General features: G+C 38.9%; 1 protein-coding gene across 3 annotated transcripts in view; it reads right to left on the reverse strand.

Annotated features, from left to right (window-relative positions):
- Nucleotides 1-1,579: 1,579 nt before the first annotated feature.
- LOC130914337 (mannosyl-oligosaccharide 1,2-alpha-mannosidase IC-like) overlaps nucleotides 1,580-24,412 on the reverse strand; it is a 383,071-nt gene continuing 360,238 nt past the window's right edge. The window contains exons 10-13 of one of the 3 annotated variants that reach the window (XM_057833414.1): nucleotides 13,678-13,897; nucleotides 13,131-13,303; nucleotides 6,108-6,223; nucleotides 1,580-2,787 (exon numbers count right to left, since the gene is read on the reverse strand). In XM_057833414.1, the coding sequence (XP_057689397.1) occupies nucleotides 2,637-2,787; nucleotides 6,108-6,223; nucleotides 13,131-13,303; nucleotides 13,678-13,897 (660 nt within the window). In that variant the 3' untranslated portion in view covers nucleotides 1,580-2,636. The remainder of the gene's footprint in view (nucleotides 2,788-6,107; nucleotides 6,224-13,130; nucleotides 13,304-13,677; nucleotides 13,898-24,412) is intronic. The other 2 variants (XM_057833415.1, XM_057833416.1) reach the window with 2 other exon arrangements.

The following is a 24,412-nucleotide window of genomic DNA, read 5'->3' on the forward strand; positions in this document are numbered from 1 at the left end:
TGACTGGAGCCGCCATATTGTGTGTCAGCTCGTCATGTTTACACATTACCGCTACGTACATGCCTCCTATTACGGCGTGTTTTTCTGCTCGTTAATATCAATAATCAAAATGGTGAAGGCGTGTGTGGCGGTTGGTTGCTGTAACAGAGAAGATAGACAGAGAGACTTGAAGTTCTACCGTATTCTGAGAGACCCGAAGATGAGAGCGAGATGGACTGCTGTAATTCGACAAGAAATCTGGGCACCAAACGATCACCACAGACTATGTAGTAGTCATTTTATATCTGGTAAGATGCATTTAATATATATTTAGAAGATTTTGGGCTGACAACCACAATTAAGATCATTGTGTGACGTTGGTGATTGGGGTCTATATCGTTGCCTCTTTTTTTTTTCTTTTTTCTTCTTTTTTTTGGGGGCGGATTTGTTGGCGGTAAGCAGAGTAAAAAGGGAGAAAAATACCACGACTTCCGTGTCTAATTTTTCGCTGCCAAGCAAGCGTTACAATATTAAAAATGAATGAAAACTAAATACTATTGAATATGTCATCATTATCATTTAAAAAATTTAAGTGACGGGTAAAAATAGACTATTACCGGATTTTTATGACCCTGTCAGTCAAAACGACAGACAACGAAAATGTCTAGCGCAACCTCTGGTATGGTGTTCTTCGGATGCAATTCAGTATTCTTTCTCCTCCAAACATGAGAACCTGCGTTTCTACCTCAACGTTCCAATTTGGTTTCATCTGTCCATAACACATTCTCCCAGGTCTCTTCTGGATCAACCAAATGCTCTCTCGCGAACCTAAGAAGGGCCTGGACGTGTACTTTCTTCAACAGGGGGACACATCTGGCAGTGCAGGATTTGAGTCCCTGGCGGCGCATTGTTTTACTGATAGTAACCTTTGTTACCGTGGTCCCATCTCTCTGTAGGTCATTCACTAGGTCCCCCCGTGTGGTTCTGGGATTTTGGCTCACTGTTCTTGTTATCATTTTGACGCCACGGGGTGATATCTTGCATGGAGTCCCAGATCGAGGGAGATTATCAGTGGTCTTGTATGGCTTCCATTTTCTAATAATTGCTCTCACAGTTGATTTCCTTAGACCAAGCGTTTTACCTATTGCAGGTTCAATCTTCCCAGCCTGGTGCAGGTCTACAATTTTGTCTCTGGTGTCCTTCGACAGCTCTTTGGTCTTGGCCATAGCGGAGTTTGGAGTGTGACTGACTGAAGTTGTGGACAGGTGTCTTTTATACCGATAATGAGTTAAAACAGGTGCCATTAATACAGGTAGCGAGTGGTGCCTCGTTAGAAGAAGTTAGAACTCTGACAGCCAGAAATCTTGCTTGTTTGTAGTGGACCAAATACTTATTTTCCACTCTAATTTGGAAATAATTCTTTAAAAATCAAACAATGTGAGTTTCTGTTTTTTTTTTCTCCACATTCTCTCTCATGGTTGAGGTTTGCCCATGTTGACAATTACAGGCCTCTCAATATTTTCAAGTAGGAGCACTTGCACAATTGGAGGTTGACTAAATACTTATTTGCCCCACTGTATATTATGTCTCTATAAGTGGAAATGAATCTATGATTGTAATTTCGTGCCTCCACCTATTTTCTAAGTGGGTAAACTTGCAAAATCACAAGGGGTACAAATGCTTTTGCTTCTCACTGTATATTGTAAAGTGGGTAGTTATGGAACATTTTGGGTTTATGGTGTGCCGCGAGATTTTTTTCCAATGTAAAAGTGTGCCGGAACCCAGAAAAGGTTGAAAAACACTGTCTTAAATAATCAAAAGCTGCAGCCCTAAATAATAGTAATAAAGACTTCCAATCACTCAGTTCAATGTGGCTGACAAAAACACCAACACATTTCTTGTTTAAAGGTACAAAGTTGCACAGCTCTTTATTTTGTCTATTAAATCAATATTGGAAAATACTCAACAACCAAAGTTAAACCAAACATTAAGTCATAAGAATTCAAATATCCGCAAAAAGTCGACTTAAATCTTAATACTTTTGAGTTTGTAAAGTTAGTTTTTCTTCCATTTTTTCTTACGGAAACACCTGAGGGAAGCAAATCAACAGAAACGGGAAAAAAAATGATATTCTTATGTACAACTTTTGCTAAAACCAACAAAAATTACCAGAAACAGAACAGGAACGGGAAAACGCATTTATATTGTGAGCTCCCAAAAAAAGCCAACCCCCAGAAGATAAGCGTTCATTTTTCTGATATTTTTTTTGTTCTTTTTTAAAACAATGGTCCCAGGATGCATAAGACACTTTCCTGACGTAGTTAAGAACGTTTCAGCGAGAAACATGACATCAACGGCATATTTTGCCCCACTCAGTACTTCTTACAATTGTATGCTTACGATCAACCGCAGGAGAAGAAAGAAAACCTTTGGTCAGCGACGCGAAATCATTCCTTTAAAAAAACTCAGAAGTGGTTTTCTCGACAACGTGGATCCCCTTTTCCTCACAGAGGAAAGAAAAAGTGTCCGCCAAAAGTTTCGTCTTGATTGTCCGTCAAATTAAAAAGAATAGAAGATAGAATATACAATCACGGCGTGAAAAAAAACGCGACGTCCTTTACTGGAAAGGAACTCCGTCCCTCGGAGGGTCTCGGCGATCATCCGGAGAGCTTCGTCTTGTCTTGCGCGACGGACGACGGGTCCTGTAGGCAGCTCTTGCGGACCACGGGAAGAGGGTGAGCCTCCGTGTTGAAGACCCAGTCCTCCGGGGGTAGCAGGTCGTCGTCCGAGAACAGCAAGAAGAGATATCTGAAAAGACAAAAAAACTCATAAGGGACAAGCAACAGCTAGAAAAAGCTTCATTTTCAGATATCACAATTCACAACCATATTGTACCAACAATTCTTGGACCCTTTTAAAATTCAAATTTAATGCTTTTTAAAGGGAACCACGAATAGAAAGACTTGTCGTTCTAAGATAAAACGATGACTATGAGTAAAACAATTTGATATTAAAACCTCTTGATATTTTTGTTTTTATACAATTTGTAAAATTAATTTAACTACCGCAACTAGAGATGTCCCGATCCGATATTTGGATCGGATCGGACGCCGATATGGGCAAAAAAATCCGCATCGGTATCGGATCGGAACACAGGAAGACTTCCGATCCAGTTTTTTTTTAAAGGTCCGGTCCAGGTTTTCCAGCGCACCGACTTACATAAACCATTCCAGTTTTTGCTTCGGTTTCCCTAAAATCCGGTCCGCATTTTACGGCACACCTTCAACACACTACATTTGCATTACCGTCTCCCAATTTACCGAGAGACTTTATTGGTAAAAATGCCAGCTGTGTGGGATCATTTCACCTTAAAGGACGACAAAGACGAAGAGGCAGAGAGCAACATATGCCACAATAAAGTCAAGCGTAGTGGTAAAGCTGTAAGAAGTTTTAATGCAACCAACCTAATCAAGCATTTAGCGAAATACCACCACAAACAATATGAGGAGTATGTTAAGAAAACCGAAGACAAAATGAAAGGTCCTACGCAACTAACACCGGCAGAAACTTTTGCTATGCGTGACAAACTGGCACTCGACAGTCCCAAAGCCCAGGGAATAACAAGAGTCATTGCCGAAGAATTCATTCTGGATGACGAGCCATTATCTCACGTGAGTAAAGACGCACCATCCAACACGCGATTCGGCCGCTGAAGATTCGAGAATGATTCACAAACATCCAAATTCCGAATATTGAAATATGTCAAGTAAAGCGGAACTAATACACAGCGCGGTCTTTGGGACGCAATGCGCAAAGTAAAGATAACTTGTCTTAGACCCGGGTAATGCCAATGCTCAACTCACGGCTTTAGCTCAACTCATGCCGCTGGATAAAAAACACAAGAACACCTGACTTCTGCTGACAGCCGCAATAAACTACGTTAACGTCGTTGATGCTACACGACAGACTGCGTTAGCAACATTTAAGTATGGAAAACTAAACGGCCGCCATCTTAAAGCAGGAGACTTCCCTAGTAGGCTGTTGTGAACCTTCCAAGCGAACCTAATTAACTTTTTATCTAAAATACTCCTAAATCGGCAAAATCTTGACTTGAATCTATCTTCAAAACAGTTTTAAAAGTTTCACATGTTGAAAGTAGACAGAAGGGAAATTATGGAATAACGGGAGCAATTTTAACAACTTTAACAGTTGATTCGCAAAATTAAATGAATTGAATGTAGTTTAAAGCTGCTGATACAGAATGGGGACTTGAGTACTTTATTTACTGTTTTAAAATGTTAACTTGATACTGAAATAGTCGTTTATTTAAACCTGAGAGGCTTTTTATACAATTTTTGTAACTAATGCACGAAACATTAAAAGCATCTAATAGCTTGGGGGATTTGTGGGATTTTCCACTGAGGTGTGTTTTGCTTTTTTAAGACAGTTTACAATATTATTTGCACGTTTTACTGACTGACTATGCCATTTCTGTTTGTTATTTATAATGTTTTGTGTTTGTCACTGAATAAACAGGTCAGTTTCTTGTTACCAACCCTTGTGTGTTATTCTAACTCACCTAATTCAGCTGGCTAGTTGTTATCAAGGGTACTAAAACCTTTTTCAACATGAGTCTGACAACTAAGTAAGGAGGCTAAATAACTTTAAACTTTAACACATGCTCAGATAGGTCGGTATCGGCCAGTATCGGTATCGGATTGGAAGTGCAAAACAATATCGGTATCGGATCGGAAGTGCAAAAACCTGGATCGGGACATCCCTAAATGCAACTATCGCACTATTAGGCGCACCTCACTATAAGCTGCCCCCACCAAATTTGACACCAAAACGACATTTGTTCATAGATTGTTCATCCGCACTGGATTACAAGCCACAGCTGTCCTTGTAGTATTATGGGATATCTACACCAAAATACAGTGGGGCAAATAAGTATTTAGTCAACCACTAATTGTGCAAGTTCTCCAACTTGACAATGTTAGAGAGGCCTGTAATTGTCAACATGGGTAAACCTCAACCATAAGAGACAGAATGTGGAAAAAAAAACAGAAAATCACATTGTTTGATTTTTAAAGAATGTATTTGCAAATCATGGTGGAAAATAATTATTTGGTCTATACCAAAAGTTCATCTGTTGGCAATAATGGAGGCCAACCGTTTTCTGTAACTCTTCAGCTTTTCACACACTGTTGCTGGTATTTTGGCCCATTCATCCATGCAGATCTCCTCTAGAGCAGTGATGTTTTGCGGCTGTCGTTGGGCAACACGGACTTTCAACTCCCTCCTCACCCCGTGGCGTCAAAATGATAACAAGAACGGTGAGCAAAAATCCCAGAACCACACGGGGGGACGTAGTGAATGACCTACAGAGAGCTGGGACCACAATAACAAAGGCTACTATCAGTAACACAATGCGCCGCCAGGGACTCAAATCCTGCACTGCCAGACGTGTCCCCCTACTGAAGAAAGTACACGTCCAGGCCCGTCTGCGGTTCGCTAGAGAGCATTTGGATGATCCAGAAGAGGACTGGGAGAATGTGTTATGGTCAGATGAAACCAAAATAGAACTTTTTGGTAGAAACACAGGTTCTCTTGTTTGGAGGAAAAAGAATACCGAATTGAATACTGAATACTGAATTCTCCCAGTCCAGCCCAACCGCGTCATCACCCCCAGCGTGCATTGCACGCTTAAAACATGGCTCCCTCCCGCAGATCAAAACATGTACAAAATATTATAGATTTTTAAATAAATGGCTATAATATATGTGTTTCCAATATATTTTAGTAAAAGAGAACAATTGTGGCTTATTCGAGACTACAAGTCTTTAGGTCCAAGATTCCCTTTAAATGTCATTTATTGTGAATATGTGACGGACACTATGACGCATTTTCGTCTCGTCAGGCAAAAACTGGCATTCGTTTTATGTTTTAGTCACCCAAGACATGTTTTTAGCTCGTTATCATCTGTTATTGAGAAAAGTATTCCATGAAATATTTTCGTGATAGACATCGTTCACGAAAACAACAACAATCGGTACAGTATCCACATTGGCCGATACAACACAAAGGAACCGGAATCAACAGCAAAAGCAACACTACTACCAACTTACTTGAGCGTCTCCGACAGGAAAAAGCTCTGCTGCATGTTGTCATGGCTGTCGGTCAGCGTGTAAACATCGCGAATCCCCGAAAAGCCAGCTTCCACTCTGCAGTGCCGCTCCAGCGCCTGAAAGCAAGATGGCAAATCAAAACGTATAGATTTAATGACTTCACCTACCGGCCTGCGCCCTAATTAACCGACACCTTGGTGCGTTAATTCTCCGTGATGGCGACTAATTAAAGACCCGATCGGGCCTTTTGACTAAATTCAAGTGAAATCCATCATGTTAACCCTCTGCTCTGGATGACAACTAATGTACATTATTAATAATTGCCTCGTGTCACCTAAGGCTTTAATGTGCACGACAGCGTGTAGCGTTACTTCTAGGGGGTAATTAGGGATGTTAATTGAGTTTAGCGTGAAAGGTGAGTAGTTCATTAGATGTTGGTTTAAAAAACCACTGACATAATCTGTGATAACTTTTTACATTTGCTGTGGAATATCACATTCATGTTCAAGGCATGACATATTTTAAAGTGTTAACATTTCAAAGATAACTCTTAAAAAAAGGAACCTTTATGTACCATAATATGTTTTAACTAAAGATATATATATATATATATACATATATATATATATATATATATATATATATATATATATATATATATATTAGGGCTGTCAAAATTATCGCGTTAACGCGCGGTAATTAATTTTTAAAATTAATCACGTTAAAATATTTGACGCAATTAACGCACATGTCCTGCTCAGACAGTATTCTGCCTTTTGGTAAGTTTTACAGCAAGGCTTTTTGTGCTGCAGCACAACAGCGAACTCTTGTGGTCGCTTTGCGACATGGTTTAGTTTTTTCTTGCCAGTTCATATGGCTGCACGACGTCTCGGGCTGACGCCTACGTTGTAATGTTGCGCTTATATGATCCTTGGACAAGATTTGTCCGTAAGTATGGTTGTTGTAAAGAATGTACATATTATGTTAGTAAGCGAAATGTTCTATTTTTTGTATGAGACGCTTTTTGTTTATGTTTAGTGAACCTGTATAGCGTGCTAAGCTAACGTTGTTGCTAATGCAATGCTTGTGTACTTTTTTTTTTTTTTGTAGTTTTATGACGGTCTAAAGAGGACAATGGTTTGAGGCTATTTTATTAATAAATCAGATGAAAAAGGAAGAAGTCTGATTATTAAGGTGTCGTTCACTAGCTGTCTAGCTTTGGAAAAAGTAGACGCTTCGGAGTGAGGACAGCATAGACAGATTTAAATGACAGTAGAGTGAAATGCCCACTACAGTCCTTATGTACCGTATGTTGAATGTACAGTGGGGAGAACAAGTATTTGATACACTGCCAATGGATTTTCCCATTGGCAGTGTATCAAATACTTGTTCTCCCCACTGTATATATCCATCTTGTGTCTTATCTTTCCATTACAACAATTTATTTTACAGAATATATATAATTTACAGAAAAATATGGCATATTTTATGGTGGTTTGAATTGCGATTAATTGCGATTAATTACGATTAATTAATTTTTAAGCTGTAATTAACTCGATTAAAAATTTTAATCGTTTGACAGCCCTTATATATATATATATATATATACTTATATGTCCCGATCGATCGGGTCCGATCACGTCATTTTCAAAGTATCGGAATCGGCAAAAAAAATATCGGACATGCCTTTTTTAAATATATATTTTTTTTTTAATTAAATCGTTTTCTAATTGTATTTAACGTTACAGACATAATGTCTTACACTCATCCAGAGTCTTTAGTTTTGGCTTAAAGTAGGGCTATCAAATGTATCGCGTTAATGGCGGTAATTAATTTTTAAAAAATTAATCACGTTATAATATTTAATTAACGCATGCGCTGCACGATTCACTCAAGCATCATCACATTCAATCTATAATGGCGCCGTTTTACCTAAATAGAGAGATAAAAGGCAGCGTAAAATGAGTAGAGTGAATTTTGGCAGTCTTTGGTGCCTTTTTTTAGTTGGCTAAAGCCTTAAAATCCCTCTCTCAACAATGAGAAATATCGTGGGAAGCAATGTGGGGAAGAAAGGTAGTAGTTGATCTTTTTCTTAACACCCTATGTTATTTCCCAACGCAGAGAAGATATATCAATTGGTGCCACTACGCAGTCATGGTTCCACTTCCCATCATGCATTTGGGCAGAACAGTTAAATGGCTACAGTATCATTTACTGAAAGCTCAACAAATAAACTAGATGGCAATATTTAGTCACAATATACAAAGTCACATTAATTCTTTAAGTATTACCAGTCTTTCTCTCAGTGGATCCCTCTCACAGAAAGAATATTAATAATGTAAATGCCATCTTGGGGATTTATTGTCATAATAAACAAATACAGTACTTATGTACTGTATGTTGAATTTATATATTCGTCCGAGTTTTATTCATTTTTTTCTTAATGCATTGCCAAAATGTATATGATCGGGAAAAATTTTCGGGAATGATTGGAATTGAATCGGGAGCAAAAAAAAAGCAATCGGATCAGGAAATATCGGGATCGGCAGATACTCAAACTAAAACGATCGGGATCGGATCGGGAGCAAAAAAACATGATCGGAACAACCCTAGTTTTAACATACATTTTTTGAGAGTTATTCTTATAAATACGTACATTTTCTGGTTTTACGTCCTTGTTACAAAATTCACAAGAATAATTGTAAATATATTTAATTTTGTAAAGTTTCTGACAATTATTACTTTAGGTGGGAATATTGGGGCACCTAACAATTTGATTACGATTCAGAGGCTACCATTCGATTATAGTTATTAGCCCCTTTTAATGTTTCGTACAAAAATTGTACAAAAGTCCTGTCGGTCTTAAATAAACTACTATTTCAGTATCAAGTTAACAGTTCAAAACAGTAAATAAAATACTCAAGTCCCCATTCTGTAACAGCAGCTTTAAACTACATTCAATTAATTTAATGTTGTGAATCAACCGTTAAAGTTGTTAAAATTGCTCCTGTTATGCCATAATTTCCCTTATGTCTACTTTCGACATGTGAACGTTTTCAAACTGTTTCATCATTTAAAGATGGATTCAAGTCAAGATTCTGCTGATTTAAGAGTATTTTAGATAAAAAGTTAATTAGGTTCGCTGGGAAGGTTCATTACAAGAGAGCCTTCCTGAGAAGTCTACTGCTTTAAGATGGCGGCTGTTTACCTTCGCCGGCAAGTCTGTCATTTCGCATTTAGAATTCTATACATGAGCTAATGCCGCCGAGCCTGTCATTTCGCATCTAGTTTTATATACATGTGATATATACCGTAGCATTATGTGGGCGTAGTTTGTAGCGGCTGTCGGCCGCAGTCAGGTATTATTGGTTATTTATCTAGTGGCATGAGTTGAGCATGATGTTTAATCTCGGTCCAATCCTCATTGCGTCCCGAAGACTGCGCTGACTGTGTTTTAGTTCAGCTTTACTTGGCATACTTCAGTAATTGGAATTTGGATGTGTGAATCATTCTCGAATCTTACACGGCCCACTCGCGAATAATCTAAGAATCGGAAATTTCTCACACCTCTAATTATTACAAAATTATGGTTATAAAAATTTCAGGTTACAGTGATCCCTCATTTTTCGTGGTTAATGGGAAAATTGAAAATCCGCGAAGTAGAGGCAGAGCTTATTTACATTAAAAAAATGTGTGTGTTCAATGTATTCATTCAGAATACACTCAATGGAAAGAGATACAGGTAGTCCCCGGGTTACATTTTTTTTTCTTTGTAAGGGGCGTAAATATTAAATGGACAGTACTTATATAGCACATTTATCTACATGGTTACCATGCCCAAAGCGCTTTACATTAGCACACATTTACCCTTTCACGAACACATACCAATGGTGCTGCTGCCATATAAGGCGCTGCCAACCCATTTGGGGCAAATTAGGGTTCAGTGCCTTGCCCAAGGGCACTTCAACAGTGGGCAATCGTAGCCGGGAATTGAACTGCTCACCCTTCGGTCCATGGACAACTCCAGCTACCAACTGCCAACTCGTCTGCCGACTCTGAGCATTGATGGCAAGTACGGTATATTATTTATCATTTAATTTGTTATTTATTAAATCTAAATGGTTGATCTTTACAGTAATTGCAATGCATATCTGGTATTTCATTTTACTACAGTATATTTGCGGTCCGCTTTCCTTTGTTGCACTCGGGCTTGTTTGACGTCCCGCCAGCGCTATTTTCCTTTAGTTTCGAGCGCTGCTTTCACATTGGGAAGCAGGGGTGGATGCCAGTTACCATTTTAAGAAGGCAGAGAAACAGTAAACAGCATGGGCTTGGCGAGACCTACCCCTCCACGCCCAGTTAGCTCGCTATTAGCCCGCTAGCTTATTAATAAGCGTTCGCTTTAACCGCTGGACCGGTGCCACTAATAGCTGCTGTTTTCCTTGTTGAATTGCCCAAGATCTGGACCGTATTTCCCTTATTGTGCAGCCATTGAAGTATGTTTTCCATCCATCCATCCATCCATACATAAATTGTTACTTTGCAATCAAAAGCTCTATTTGTCTTGTTATCTTATTTTGTAAAAGGGAAACATTATTCAGATGTTTGGGATGTAACTAAAGCAAAAAATAGCTGTGTATAAGTCAGTTATGTTTGAAATTTATGCTTTCACAAAAAGCTCAATTTTTCCGTTTTTTTCATCAGAAATTGGAAAATTGCTCAAACTAAGCTATTTTCTAATGTTGATTTCTAAAGATTGGAAAAAGCTATGAACTAACTTTTTATTCTGCTGAAAGAAGAGAGTCTAATCTTTCTTTTGGTGGGTTACATGTTTATATAGCAATAGAAAAGAATTTTCTGTGGGCCTTGCAAAATCAGTCAAATTCCAGTAAAACGGCCGGGAGCGAAGGGCCTTGCTCCAGTGAAAATGGCTGGGAGTGAATTAGTTCATGACACCTGTCATAAGCATTCATTAATGCTCATGATAGTGTCATGCAGGGGTCGCGTTAACCGAATATTTTCCGTCGTTGATCGTTTTTTTAAAACGATGACGGAAAAAACTGAAGTCCATCCGTCATTTTGACAGGTTGCAATTCACACCCCAGACCACAGGGTGGCAAGTGAGCATATTAATTAGCTATTGTCTCTCTTGATGCATGACGTCGTTGGCCGTACTCGGAAAAATGTCTAGGCAACTGAGTGTTTGCCTGGCACGGCCAGACTGTTCTCCCTGTATTTTTCAAACACTGAGAGAAAAGTCTGGGACACAGCCTCTTGAGTAGGTACAAAATAAATCGACAAATCAGGTTTATTTGCGTGACGTGTTCTTCACGAGCAACGTCACTCTTGCGCGCCGAAAGTCGTCTCTATATTAACACGGATGGCGACGGGAGAGCCGAGAATATGTTCCAATCCGCGGTAAATTCAGCTTTAAATGAGCTAAAACACATCGACACGAGTCTGACAACAGTCTGTCTCGCGCTAGCCATGTTGAATAAACTCCGTTCTCCTTGTATGTTTACTTCTGCACGCAAATCCCTAGTCCTGCCCTCGTCGCTTTGCTAACGGCACGTCTGCCCGTCGCTGATTGGTGCACTCCGCTGTCTGTTTGCTTCTTGTTAAGCTTGTTCGGATGGAACATTAATTAAAAATGAATGAAAACTAAATACTATTGAATATGTCATTATCATTTTAAAAATGTAAGTGACGGGTAAAAATAGATTATGACCGGATTTTTATCACACTGTCAGTCAAAATGACAGACAACGAAAAAGTCTAGCGCAACCTCTGGTGTCATGTCATAATTATGGCGGTCTTTTGGCAGTCTTATGATGCCACTATGGAAAAAAAAAAAAAAAAAAGGAGCGGTTTATATTCCGAAAATTATGGTAGTCACTTGACAGTAGTTACTAATAGTTTTGTCCGCATTCTTAGAAGGCTATATACGTCACATTCATTTTTAATATGACTGACAATAGCAGTGAATGAGCTAAATCATTTTTTGGGATATTAATTTTTAGGGTTGTTCCGATCATGTTTTTTTGCTCCCGATCGTTTTAGTTTGAGTATCTGCCGATCCCGATATTTCCCGATCGATTGCTATTTTTTTTTTTTGCTCCCGATTCAATTCCAATCATTCCCGATAATTTTTCCCGGTCATATACATTTTGGCAATGCATTAAGGAAAAAATGAATAAAACTCGGACGAATATATACATTCAACATACAGTACATAAGTACTGTATTTGTTTATTATGACAATAAATCCTCAAGATGGCATTTACATTATTAACATTCTTTCTGTGAGAGGAAGACTTGTGACTTTGTATATTGTGACTAAATATTGCCATCTAGTGTATTTGTTGAGCTTTCAGTAAATGATGTAGCCATGCCCAAATGCATGATGGGAAGTGGAACCATGACTGTGCGTAGTGCTACCAATTGATATATCTTCTCTGCGTTGGGAATTAACGTAAGGTGTTAAGATAAAGATCAATTGCTGCCTTGCTTCCCCACATTGCGTCCCATGATATTTCTAATCGTAGGGAGAGGGATTTTAAGGCTTTAGCCAAATAAAACAAGGCTTCAAAGGCTGCCAAAATTCACTCTACTCATTCTACGCTGCGTTTTAGCTCTCTATATAGATTAAATGGCTATATAGGTAAAACGGCGCCATTACAGATTGAGCGCGACAATGCGTGGGTGGGTCTTGCAGCGCATGCTTTAATTGCGTTAAATATTTTAACGTGATACATTTTTAAAAAAATTAATTACCACAGTTATCGGGATAAATTTGATAACCCTACCTTAAGCTGAAACTAAAGACTCTGGATGAGTGTAACATATTATGTTTGTAACGTTAAATACAATTAGAAAACGATTTAATAATTTAAAAAAAAAAAAAAAAAAATTAAAAAAGGCATGGCCGATATTTTTTTGCCGATTCCGATACTTTGAAAATGACGTGATCGATCGGGACAGCTCTACTAATTTTTGAACAAATACTATTTTCTGTGTATTTACCTCGACAGCCTCCCATCCCCAATCCCTGTACTTTGGGTCATGGGTGAGCCTCCACATGTACATGTAGCTCTCAATGACTTCAGGTCTGAGAATGTAGTATCTGTCGCTCAGCCGGGTCGCCGTAGCCTCGGCGCCGCTGTCGAACCGGAACGCTTCGGGTCCCAGTTTGGTGGCTGAGAGGAAAGAAAAATTGAATTGTTAAATGTTTAAATGTTTCATCATTAAGTAAGGATGTAAAAAATGACAGATTGAAGGAGAATATTAAAAACAAGCATTTATCTGTCAAACGTTTCCCAATCACAGCGTGTAAAACGATGCCGATGTTTGTTAAATTAAAAGAAATCTTTAAAAGTGTCATAACATTGATTTTTTTCCTCTTATAAAGTACATCAGGAGCAAAGCCTTTCATTTGAGTCACTCAAGTGTCGCTTAAGCACACTTGAATTATTCTACTCTACTCAATATATGCCGAGGACGCTCGTGTTCGAGGGCCGACTCGGCACGAAACGAAACTTTTATTGAGTTTGGCTTCGAGCGGCGTTCTCACCCGAGCGGTCGTAGCTCTCGTGGCAGGTACGCGTGACTTCGGCGGCCAGGTCCAAGTAGTGCTGACGTTTGTCAGGTGCGCCGTCGTCGGCGCCGATGCCAATCATGCCCCCGGAGAAGCAGGCTAGGTGGCCCATTTTGTGGTCCAGGATGCCCCCTCGCCACTCCGCCATGTAGGTCAGGCCACCGGGCGACTTCTGAACAAGGTTGTTTTCGATGGCCTGGCGGAAAATACACATGCTTAACAACGTGTACATAAAAAAATAAATAAATAAACATACAATCCATTGTTTCCCCTAAGCTGCGCGCATGCGTAATAGTGCACGTGCGCACAAGAAAATCTATGCAGCTCACAAAATAAAATTCAATGGAAACGTATAGAATTGACAATAAAGCAAACTTTGACTTTGACTTTGATTGTAGCTCACAGGACACTACAGCTAGTGTTCAACAAGCTCATAAATTCGGTGCCTTTCAAGTTAGCGCCCCCAAGTTTCTCTGGCAAGATCAAAGCTTTCAAAGCTGTCACTCATCGTTAACTTTAACAAGCAGCTGCTCGGTGAGCAAGAAAAGCAGCTGGAGGGAGAGATAGTGGTTGTGCGAGCATGACACAGAGAAACAAATATATAAATATTTTTTAAATAAAAACCCATACTGGATCTTTTTCACCTGGTTGTGATCCTCTGGAAAATGGGGCGATCGGCCCGATTTCCGATCATGTGATCAGATCGGGACATAACTAATTATTTAGCTTAATTGGAGGTATGACAGTGTCCTAAACTTCAAGAAAGCACATTTATCCAGGTTTCCTTGGCCGTGACATGTGCGTCTCCGATCTCCAAAACAGCACGCTATCACTTCTCAAGCAGTTCTGCTATAGGACACGTTCAGAGTTTGCCACAAAATGCTCACTGCCACCAGCAACGCACCCTGCCAAGGTGTTTAAGAATCGGAACTGTGCGAAATTTCTCGAGCCTCTGGGGTTTGGAAGATTTTTGCGTACTGGTGATGAGGCACCATATTTTATTTCTGCCTCATCGCAAAAAAAAAATAATAATACATTGGGAAAATGTATAAAAAGTAGTGGCGTGCAAAATTTCTGATTCTTAGATTATTCGCGATTCGGCCGTGAAAGATTCGAGAACAATTCACAAACATCCAAATGCCGATTGTATAACTCATTTGCTTCCAAAAACGTATAAATACGTTCTATTTTTAATTGCTTCAGTGTGCCGAAAATGTATTTTTACGTCTTTTTTTTTTTTTTTTTTTACAAGAGGCATCTATAGGTTCCGATCCATTTAAAATATAATGCACAAAGCTCAAAACCCATTTTAAAGCAATAAAACTGGCCACTGGAGGTCAGTAGCGCATTTGGTAAGAGCTCATCTCGGGCCAAGAAAGGAAGTGAAGAAAAATAGTCAGGAAACTTCCGTTTCCTGACTATTTTTCACCCTGGGGTGTCAAAATGATAACAGGAACAATGAGCAAAAATCCCAGAACCACACGGGGCGACCTAGTGAATGACCTACGGAGAGCTGGGACCACAGTAACAAAGGCAACTATCAGTATAACAATGCGCCGCCAGGGACTCTAAATCCTGCACTGCCAGACGTGTCCCCCAGCTGAAGCCAGTACACGTCCAGGCCCGTCTGCGGTTCGCTAGAAAGCATTTGGATGATCCAGAAGAGGGCTGGGAGAATGTGTTATGGTCAGATGAAATCAAAATAGAACTTTTTGGTAGAAACACAGGATCTCGTGTTTGGAGGAGAAGGAATACTGAATTGCATCCGAAGAACACAATACCCACTGTGAAGCATGGGGGTGGAAACATCATGCTTTGGGGCTGTTTTTCTGCAAAGGGACCAGGACGACTGATCTGTGTAAAGGAAAGAATGAATGGGGCCATGTATGGAGAGATTTTGAGTGAAAATCTCCTTCCATCAGCAAGGGCATTGAAGATGAGACGTGGCTGGGTCTTTCAGCATAACTGATCCCAAACACACAGCCAGAGCAACAAAGGAGTGGCTTCGTAAGAAGCATTTCAAGGTCCTGGAGTGGACTAGCCAGTCTCCAGATCTCAACGTCATAGAAAATCTGTGGGGGGAGTTGAAAGTCCGTGTTGCCCAACGACAGCCCCAAAACATCACTGCTCTAGAGGAGATCTGCATGGAGGAATGGGCCAGAATACCAGCAACAGTGTGTGAAAAGCTAGTGAAGAGTTACAGAAAACGTTTGGCCTACGTTATTGCCAACAAAGGGTACATAACAAAGTATTGAGATGAACTTTTGGTATTGACCAAATAATTATTTTCCACCATGATTTGCAAATAAATTCTTTAAAAATCAAACAATGTGATTTTCTGTTTTTTTCCCCACATTCTGTCTCTCATGGTTGAGGTTTACCCATGTTGACAATTACAGGCCTCTTTAATGTTTTCAAGTGGGATAACTTGCACAATTAGTGGTTGACTAAATACTTATTCGCCCCACTGTATATATTCTACATAAGATACCCTAACTTACCCATTTATAACCATCTACCTCCCATTTTATGAATCCAAATATCATCATAAACAACATATTGCATGCAAAGCAGCAGATTATCAGATTAACACATCTCATCTTCCTTAATATGACGGGACTAAATGAAGAGATGTTTGTGATAATGCTGCGGAAAACTAATCGGGGAATTGAATAATTGGTAAATTGCGCTCTTGTTCCAAGCGCTTTTTTAATTAGCACCGTATTTTTATTTAAATGCCACGCGTAATGAGTTGCACCGCGACTCGGTCCTTCGATCTCACACTCATGCAAACACACACACGCGATCGACCTTGGCCCTTTAAATAACACGGCACAGGGGTAAACCGGCACATTTGCAATTAGCGCCTGCGCTACCAGTTTGACCGTCGATCTTAACGGCCTTTAATGTTGTTTTCTTTTATTATGATAATTGCAACCTCGGGGAATGCGCTCAACTCCAGCTTTGTCAGAGATTTTTTTCATTTTATTGGTAGCGTCATTTCCCTGTAGACCAATACGAAGCGAGCGTCCATGTGTTTGTTTTTTTTTGGTAGATTAAATATAGTTAAATTTGATACATGAATTTCATTATACAGTGGGGCAAATAAGTATTTAGTCAACCACTAATTGTGCAAGTTCTCCCACTTGAAAATATTAGCGAGGCCTGTAATTGTCAACATGGGTAAACCTCAACCATGAGAGACAGAATGTGGAATAAAAACAGAAAATCACATTGTTTGATTTTTAAAGAATTTATTTGCAAATCATGGTGGAAAATAAGTATTTGGTCAATACCAAAAGTTCATCTCAATGCTTTGTTATGTACCCTCTGTATGCAATAACGGAGGCCAAACGTTTTCTGTAACTCTTCACAAGCTTTTCACACACTGTTGCTGGTATTTTGGCCCATTCCTCCATGCAGATCTCCTCTAGAGCAGTGATGTTTTGGGGCTGTCGTTGGGCAACACGGACTTTCAACTCCTTCCACAGATTTTCTATGGGGTTGAGATCTGGAGACAGGCTAGGCCACTCCAGGACCTTGAAATGTTTCTTACAAAGCCAATCCTTTGTTGCCCTGGCTGTGTGTTTGGGATCATTGTCATGCTGAAAGACCCAGCCACGTCTCATCTTCAACGCCCTTGCTGAATGAAGGAGATTTTAACTCAAAATCTCTCGATACATTGCCCCATTCATTCTTTCCTTTACACAGATCAGTCGTCCTGGTCCCTTTGCAGAAAAACAGCCCCAAAGCATTATGTTTCCACCCCTGTGCTTCACAGTGGGTATGGTGTTCTTTGGATGCTATTCAGTATTCTTTCCCCTCCAAACACGAGAACCAGTGTTTCTACCAAAAAGTTCTATTTTGGTTTCATCTGACCATAACACATTCTCCCAGTCCTTTTCTGAATCATCCAAATGCTCTCTAGCGAACCGCAGACGGGCCTGGACGTGTACTTTCTTCAGCAGGGGGACACGTATGGCAGTGCAGGATTTGAGTCCCTGGCGGCACATTGTGTTACTGATAGTAGCCTTTGTTACTGTGGTCCCAGCTCTCTGTAGGACATTCACTAGGTCCCCCCGTGTGGTTCTGGGATTTTTGCTCACCGTTCTTGTTATCATTTTGACGCCACGGGGGGTGATCTTGCATGGAGCCCCAGATCGAGGGAGATTATCTGTGGTCTTGTATGTCTTCCATTTTCTAATAATTGCACCCACAGGTGATTTCTTTACACCAAGCGTTTTACTTATTGCAGATTCAGTCTTCCCAGCCTGGTGCAGGGCTACAATTTTGTCTCTGGTGTCCTTCGACAGCTCTTTGTTTGGCGTGTGACTGACTGAGTTTGTGGACAGGTTTCTTTTATACCGATAATGAGTTAAAACAGATGCTATTAATACAGGTAACGAGTCGAGCCTCGTTAGACCTCTTTAGAAGAAGTTAGACCTCTTTGACAGCCAGAAATCTTGCTTGTTTGTAGGTGACCAAATACTTATTTTCCACTGTAATTTGTAAATAAATTCTTTAAAAATCAAACAATGCGAGTTTCTGTTTTTTTTCTCCACATTCTGTCTCTCATGGTTGAGGTTTACCCATGTTGACAATTAGAGGCCTCTCTCATCTTTTAAGTAGGAGACCTTGCACAAAGGTAGTTACGCATTAAATTTACTCCATTAATATATCTTTGAGTAACTTTGTGAGAAAATGTACTTCTAAGAGTAGTTTTCCTCTTTAGTCTACATGTTAGATTTTCCTTTTTTGCCTGAGATGCCAAACTGTGGCTCCATCAGTTTCGCCAGAGATGTCAGAACAATAATCACATGACTCCATTATGCCAATCAGACTCAAGCCTGCTGTTCTTTGATCACGCCGGCCTGATCAATCACATGGAGTCTTTAAAGCACCTTAAAAAATTAAGTATTTGACATAGAGTGCCACCGACAACATGACTTAAAATCAGTGTTTTAACCTCTCTCCCAGTTTTTATTTGGCGCCGATTGACCATGTAAAACCAGAGATATGATCCTTTTAATATCATAGTAGGAATTACGGTTTCTCCACTAGAGGGCACTCATGCTGTTTGGACGAATGATGCTTCATTTGTGTAGATTTTTTTTTTCTCTTGCTGCAATTCTTTTTTGTTGTTGTATTTTTTTGTCTTAATGTGGTTATATATTAGGTTATAGAACAGTATTATAATAATAACAGTTCGTGTCGATACTCGAACTTTGTGCTGAGGAAAAAAAAAATATTGTTTAAAAAAAAAATCGTAACCAGTTACTCACAATGTTACTCATTACTTGAGTATTGTTTTCGCAAAATACTTTTTTTTTTTTTTTTTTACTTGTACTAGTGTACATTTTTGGGATAAGTACTTTTACTTGAGTAAAATTAATTTGAAGTGACGCAACTTACTTGAGTAAATTTTTTGGCTAAACTATCCACCTCTGCTTATATGTTCTTCATAGGTTATTGGCTGCCATTGATAGAGGTAGACATTGTCATGAATGAGTTATAGAAACTGAGAGCATGCATATAGAATAGCTACATTAGGTACATTGTTGTCAGTAACGCTTTATATTAATCTCATTACTTTCTTTCAGTAACAAGCAATCTAACACGTTCATTTTTCTAAACCAGTTATCTGATTAGTTTCCTTAGTGTCTGTGTGTTACTATTTTGTTATTGTCTCCTAATGTATGTAGAATAAAGAATATTGTTGTCGCGTACGAAGAGTTTTATTTAAACAGATAATGTTCGTTTCCATGGTAACCACTCATAGTTACTTCCTGTTTTGATCTTGAGTCACACGCGCTAAGTGTTAAAAGACTGAGAAAGATGTGTGACAGGCCAGCGCGGGTGTACATTCGGGTGCAGCCACCTGTTGAGATGTCCGAGTGTGTCCATGAATGAACGTGGGTATTCTTCCTTCATTCTGGAGGGTTCCAGCGATAGGTTGGAGCCGCTACTTTGCCAGCTGTTTCGTAGCTTTGCCGTTTCAACCTTGGGTAGTTGTTGCTTCCACTCGTCCTCGCGAAGTCCGCAAGAATTGTTTACATCATATTCGTGTTGCAAATTTATGCAGTGAGGTGACGTGTTCGTTCAGCATTTTTGGGATGTGTTGTAAGTCCGATTGAGTGTAAAGTGCTTAGTTGCCGCCACGTTTTGTGGCCAAATTGACCGCGTGTGTGTACGGCGTACTTGCGGGTCGTGCGCGCGCATTCGCGCCCGCCACCACCTTTGTGTTTATTGCACTGTGCAATTCATTTGTGTGTTGTTGGTTATTATACCGTCAGTTTGCATTGTTTAACATTGGCACTGATATGCTGTTAACCCTAAACCCTAACCCAAAGTTCAGTATTTTTGACATTAGGCTTAATCTTCGAGTTAGCGGGGGTTTAATTAGTCGGAAGAAGTTGATTTCAACAAATTCCATGCAGTTTCTTAGTTATTTGTTGGTATTAGGGCTACGGAGTTGCTAAGAAAGCGCGAGTCAATGCTGGACTCGAAGATTAAGCCTTATGTGAAAAATTGTGATCTTCCCCTATAATTTCAATGATCAGAAAGTCAATTAGAGTACATGCGATGACAGTTTTCTGTTGTCTTTCTTATGTTGAGGCAGCAAAGGGAGAAAAATTGGTAAAAACTATGATAAATTACTTTTAAATAATTGTGTTACATTGATAATAATCAGTAAAGTAACTAGATTACTTTTTGAGGCAAAATTAGTACTCCAATTTACTTTTTCTAGTAATCTATGACAACACTAATTAGGTATGCACATGTATTCATAATTATGAGATTAAATGCAGATTCAATCATGGCAAAATTTAATATTTTTCTGATTGTTTTGAAAATTGGGTTTTATTTTTTACTTGAATATTTTTTGGAGTCCATATATTTTCTCGCAGTATTTAATAATTTCGATGTAAAAAAAAATCCTGTTTCGTTCTGATGCAAAAAGCATAAAGATTAGGATCATTTTCATATCGGTTGTATTTTTTTTTCTTATCAAGTGATAAAAGATATTTTTTGAAAGCAGTCGTGTTGTGAATATAAAGTTAAAATATATTAACAACAAAATCATTTAAATACATTTTTCCCTCCAAGCTGCAGTAAAAGTCACTTTTCGTTAGGTTATTTTAGTTAGGATTAAGCTAATTTTTGCATCAGTAGCCAATTTTACTTATTTTCTAAATAAGGTTATAGTATGTTTAATGGCATTGTTTTGATGATAAAGAAAAAAAAATCAAATGTTTTCCAAGCTAAAATCATCATTTTTGCCAAGTATTTTTGTTTAGGTTAAGATCATTAAAAACAAAAAACAAAACAGTTATTCATGTTTAATTATGATACAAAATTAATAATGAAAAAAAAAAAACAGTTTTGAAAACAAATGAAACACAATTTATTCTTTTTTAAAGCTAAAGTTCAGCTACTGTTTTTTTCATATTCTCCCCTAAATTGTCTGATTTCAGTAGCATTTAACTTGGGCTCCCACCATCAAGCTTTGTTACATAAAAAACTCTGAACCCAAGTCACATTTGAAAAGTTTCTAATAGTACCTATTAAAAATCCACAAAAACCTTTCAAAAGTCTTAAATGTCAAGCGATGGGAGTGCAAAGTTAAACAGGAGCAGGGATTCCAAATGTGGCATTCAAAGGCCTTATTACATGCTAAATTGGAGAAGAGAGAAATAACATTCAAATTAAAACTGTGGAAAGAGACCAAAGCACCTGAAGCAAAATCCGGCCTATCAATTCAATTTCAATTGCAGTACATGAATGCCTTACTGCCAGTAGAGGGCGCCTAAGAGGATCATCAGAGCATCAAAAATGCTAAATTGATGGTAGCTTTTGCATTGCATGCAAAGCTACTATATATGCTATTATTTTTTATTCTCATTATTTTTATTCTTAATGTTATTCCTTATTCTCCCCAATTTTCAGCGCACCGCCCAGCCAAAACTGATTCACCGACACCATTTACACACCAAAACGACTTTCGTTCGACACCCCAAAAATGACCGTTCGAGTTTTTTTGGGGGAAAAAAATAAAAATAAAAAAATGCTACTTGTCCCACAATTTTTGTCCAAATCACATCATTTATACATCAAAAAATTCAGGGTGCTACGTGGCACAAAAATTCTCTTCGGTTTTTGCCAAAAACATACCCATTCATGACTAAAGGCCAAAATTTCATATTGATTTCCAATAGCCCTATCTGCCATTCATTTCAATTGCTCAAAAGCTTCCATTGACTCCTATTGATTTCCAATCCAAGTGACTCAATATCAACAGGAAGTTACCCATAAATGCCCCCAAATCAACAGGAAGTTACCCTGAAATGTGCCAAAGTCCAAAGGAAAAGACCCAATATCCACAGGAAATTACCCCCAGTCCTCCCAATCAACAGGAAGCAAACCGATATCAATAGGAAATGACACCAAAATGCCCCTAAATCAACTGGAAGTGACCAGATATCAACAGGAAGTTACCCCTAAATGCCCCCAAATCAACAGGAAGTTACCCTAAAATATCCCAAAGTCAACAGGAAGTGATTTGATATCTACAGGAAGTCCGAGATTCCTCACAATCAGCAGGAAGTGACAAGATTCAGTTTTTGCTAAACACGTACAATTGGGCAAAAATTTGCCTAACACATACCCATTAATTTCTTATTTCCGTACGCTGAGATGATGTGTCCAGAATCATGCGTGTTCTCCTGTTTAATGTCGCTGTTGATTCCCGCCTTCAGGGTGCGCGCTGTTGTGATGTCACACGTCGACTGTTGAATTTCAGATTTTAAGCGCGTCCGGTTTGCACGGTCCACCCCAGACCAGTGCGTAACCTATCATTTGGACTGTGAGATTGATGATCCTGGCTGTATCTGGTGCACTGAGGCGTTCAGTCAACGTGATTGCTATGTGAACTTGGCAAGCTGACGCCGGATCTGGCGGACAGTCACTACATAAAAAAATTCAGGATGCTACGTGGCACAAAAGTTCTCCTCGGTTTTTGCTAAAAATGTATAGTTCAGCCAAAAATTGCCAAAAACATACCAATTCAGGACTAAAGGTCAAAATCCGAGATGCCATAAAATCAACACGAAGTGACAAGATTCAGTTTTTGCTAAGCACGTACAGTTCGGCCAAAATTTGCCTACAACATACCCATTAATTTCTTCTTTCTTGCATCTGCAATGTTTCATATCACGTCACTGCTGGAATAATCAATTTTTCTCACAGTTACATTGACAAAATTGCATCACAATAACAAGGCAGGGGTAGAAAAGGTGTAGAACACCAGTAGATGAGCATCTTGTCCTTAGCAGACGAACTGAAGCAGTGAATTATGCCAAGTTAAAGAGGATGAGTCCCCAGCGTGAGGGGACATGGATTCGGAGGAAGAGGATTTGATTAATAAAATGAAAAAATATCTTTATTTATCATGAACAGACCTTCCAAGATCCATACATTGGCCCCGATATATCGGCTAGCTAATATATGGGACGACCTTTTTTTTTCCTTTTTTTAAACCTGTCTTGTTCAGCTGTTTGACACGGAGAATGGAAGTCTAAGTGCCCGGTTGGTCTGAACTGTTTTAATGTTTCACATTGAGAGTATGACATACTCCCATTGTGATCATTCAACATCCCTCGTTTATTATGACAAAGCAGGATGGGGTTATGGGGCAACAGAAGAAAAGAAACACTAGAGAACAAATAAAAGAAACACATTGAACATCTACACTAATTTCTATGCCTGATCGGTCGGGTCCGATCACGTCATTTTCAAAGTATCGGAACTAGCAAAAAAATATGGGACATGCCTTTTTTAAAATATATATATTTTTTAATTAAATTGTTTTCTAATTGTATTTAACGTTACAGACAAAATGTCTTACACTGATCGAGAATATTTAGTTTTGGCTTAAAGTAGGGCTATCAAATTTATCGTGTTAACGGCGGTAATTATTTTTTTTTCAAATTAATCACGATAAAATATTTAACGCAATTAACGCATGCGCTGCACGACCCGCTCACGCATTGTCGCGTTCAATCTATAATGGCGCCGTTTTACCTATATATAGAGCTAAAAGGCAGCGTAAAATGAGTAGAGTGAATTTTGGTGGTCTTTGAAGCCTTTTTTTAAATGGCTAAAACCTTACAATGCCTCTATCAACAATTAGAAATATCGTGCGAAGCAATGTGGGGAAGAAAGGTAGTAGTTGATCTTTTTTCTTAACACCCTATGTTATTTCTCAACGAAGAGAAGATATATCAATTGGTGCCACTACGCACAGTCATGGTTCCACTTCCCATCATGCTTTTGGGCAGAACAGTTAAATGGCTACAGTATCATTTACTGAAAGCTCAACAAATACACTAGATGGCAATATTTAGTCACAATATACAAAGTCACATTTATCCTTTAAGAATTACAAGTCTTTCTATCCGTGGATCCCTCTCACAGAAAGAATGTTAATAATGTACTGTAAATGCCATCTTGAAGATCTATTGTCATAATAAACAAATACAGTACTTATGTACTGTATGTTGCATGTATATATTCGTCTGAGTTTTATTCATTTTTTTCTTAATGCATTGCCAAAATGTATATGATCGGGAAAAATTATCGGGAATGATTGGAATTGAATCGGGAGCAAAAAAAAAAAAAAAAGCAATCAGATCAGGAAATATCGGGATCGGAT

The sequence above is a fragment of the Corythoichthys intestinalis genome, chromosome 4 (assembly GCF_030265065.1).
Source record: "Corythoichthys intestinalis isolate RoL2023-P3 chromosome 4, ASM3026506v1, whole genome shotgun sequence".
NCBI lineage: Eukaryota > Metazoa > Chordata > Actinopteri > Syngnathiformes > Syngnathidae > Corythoichthys > Corythoichthys intestinalis.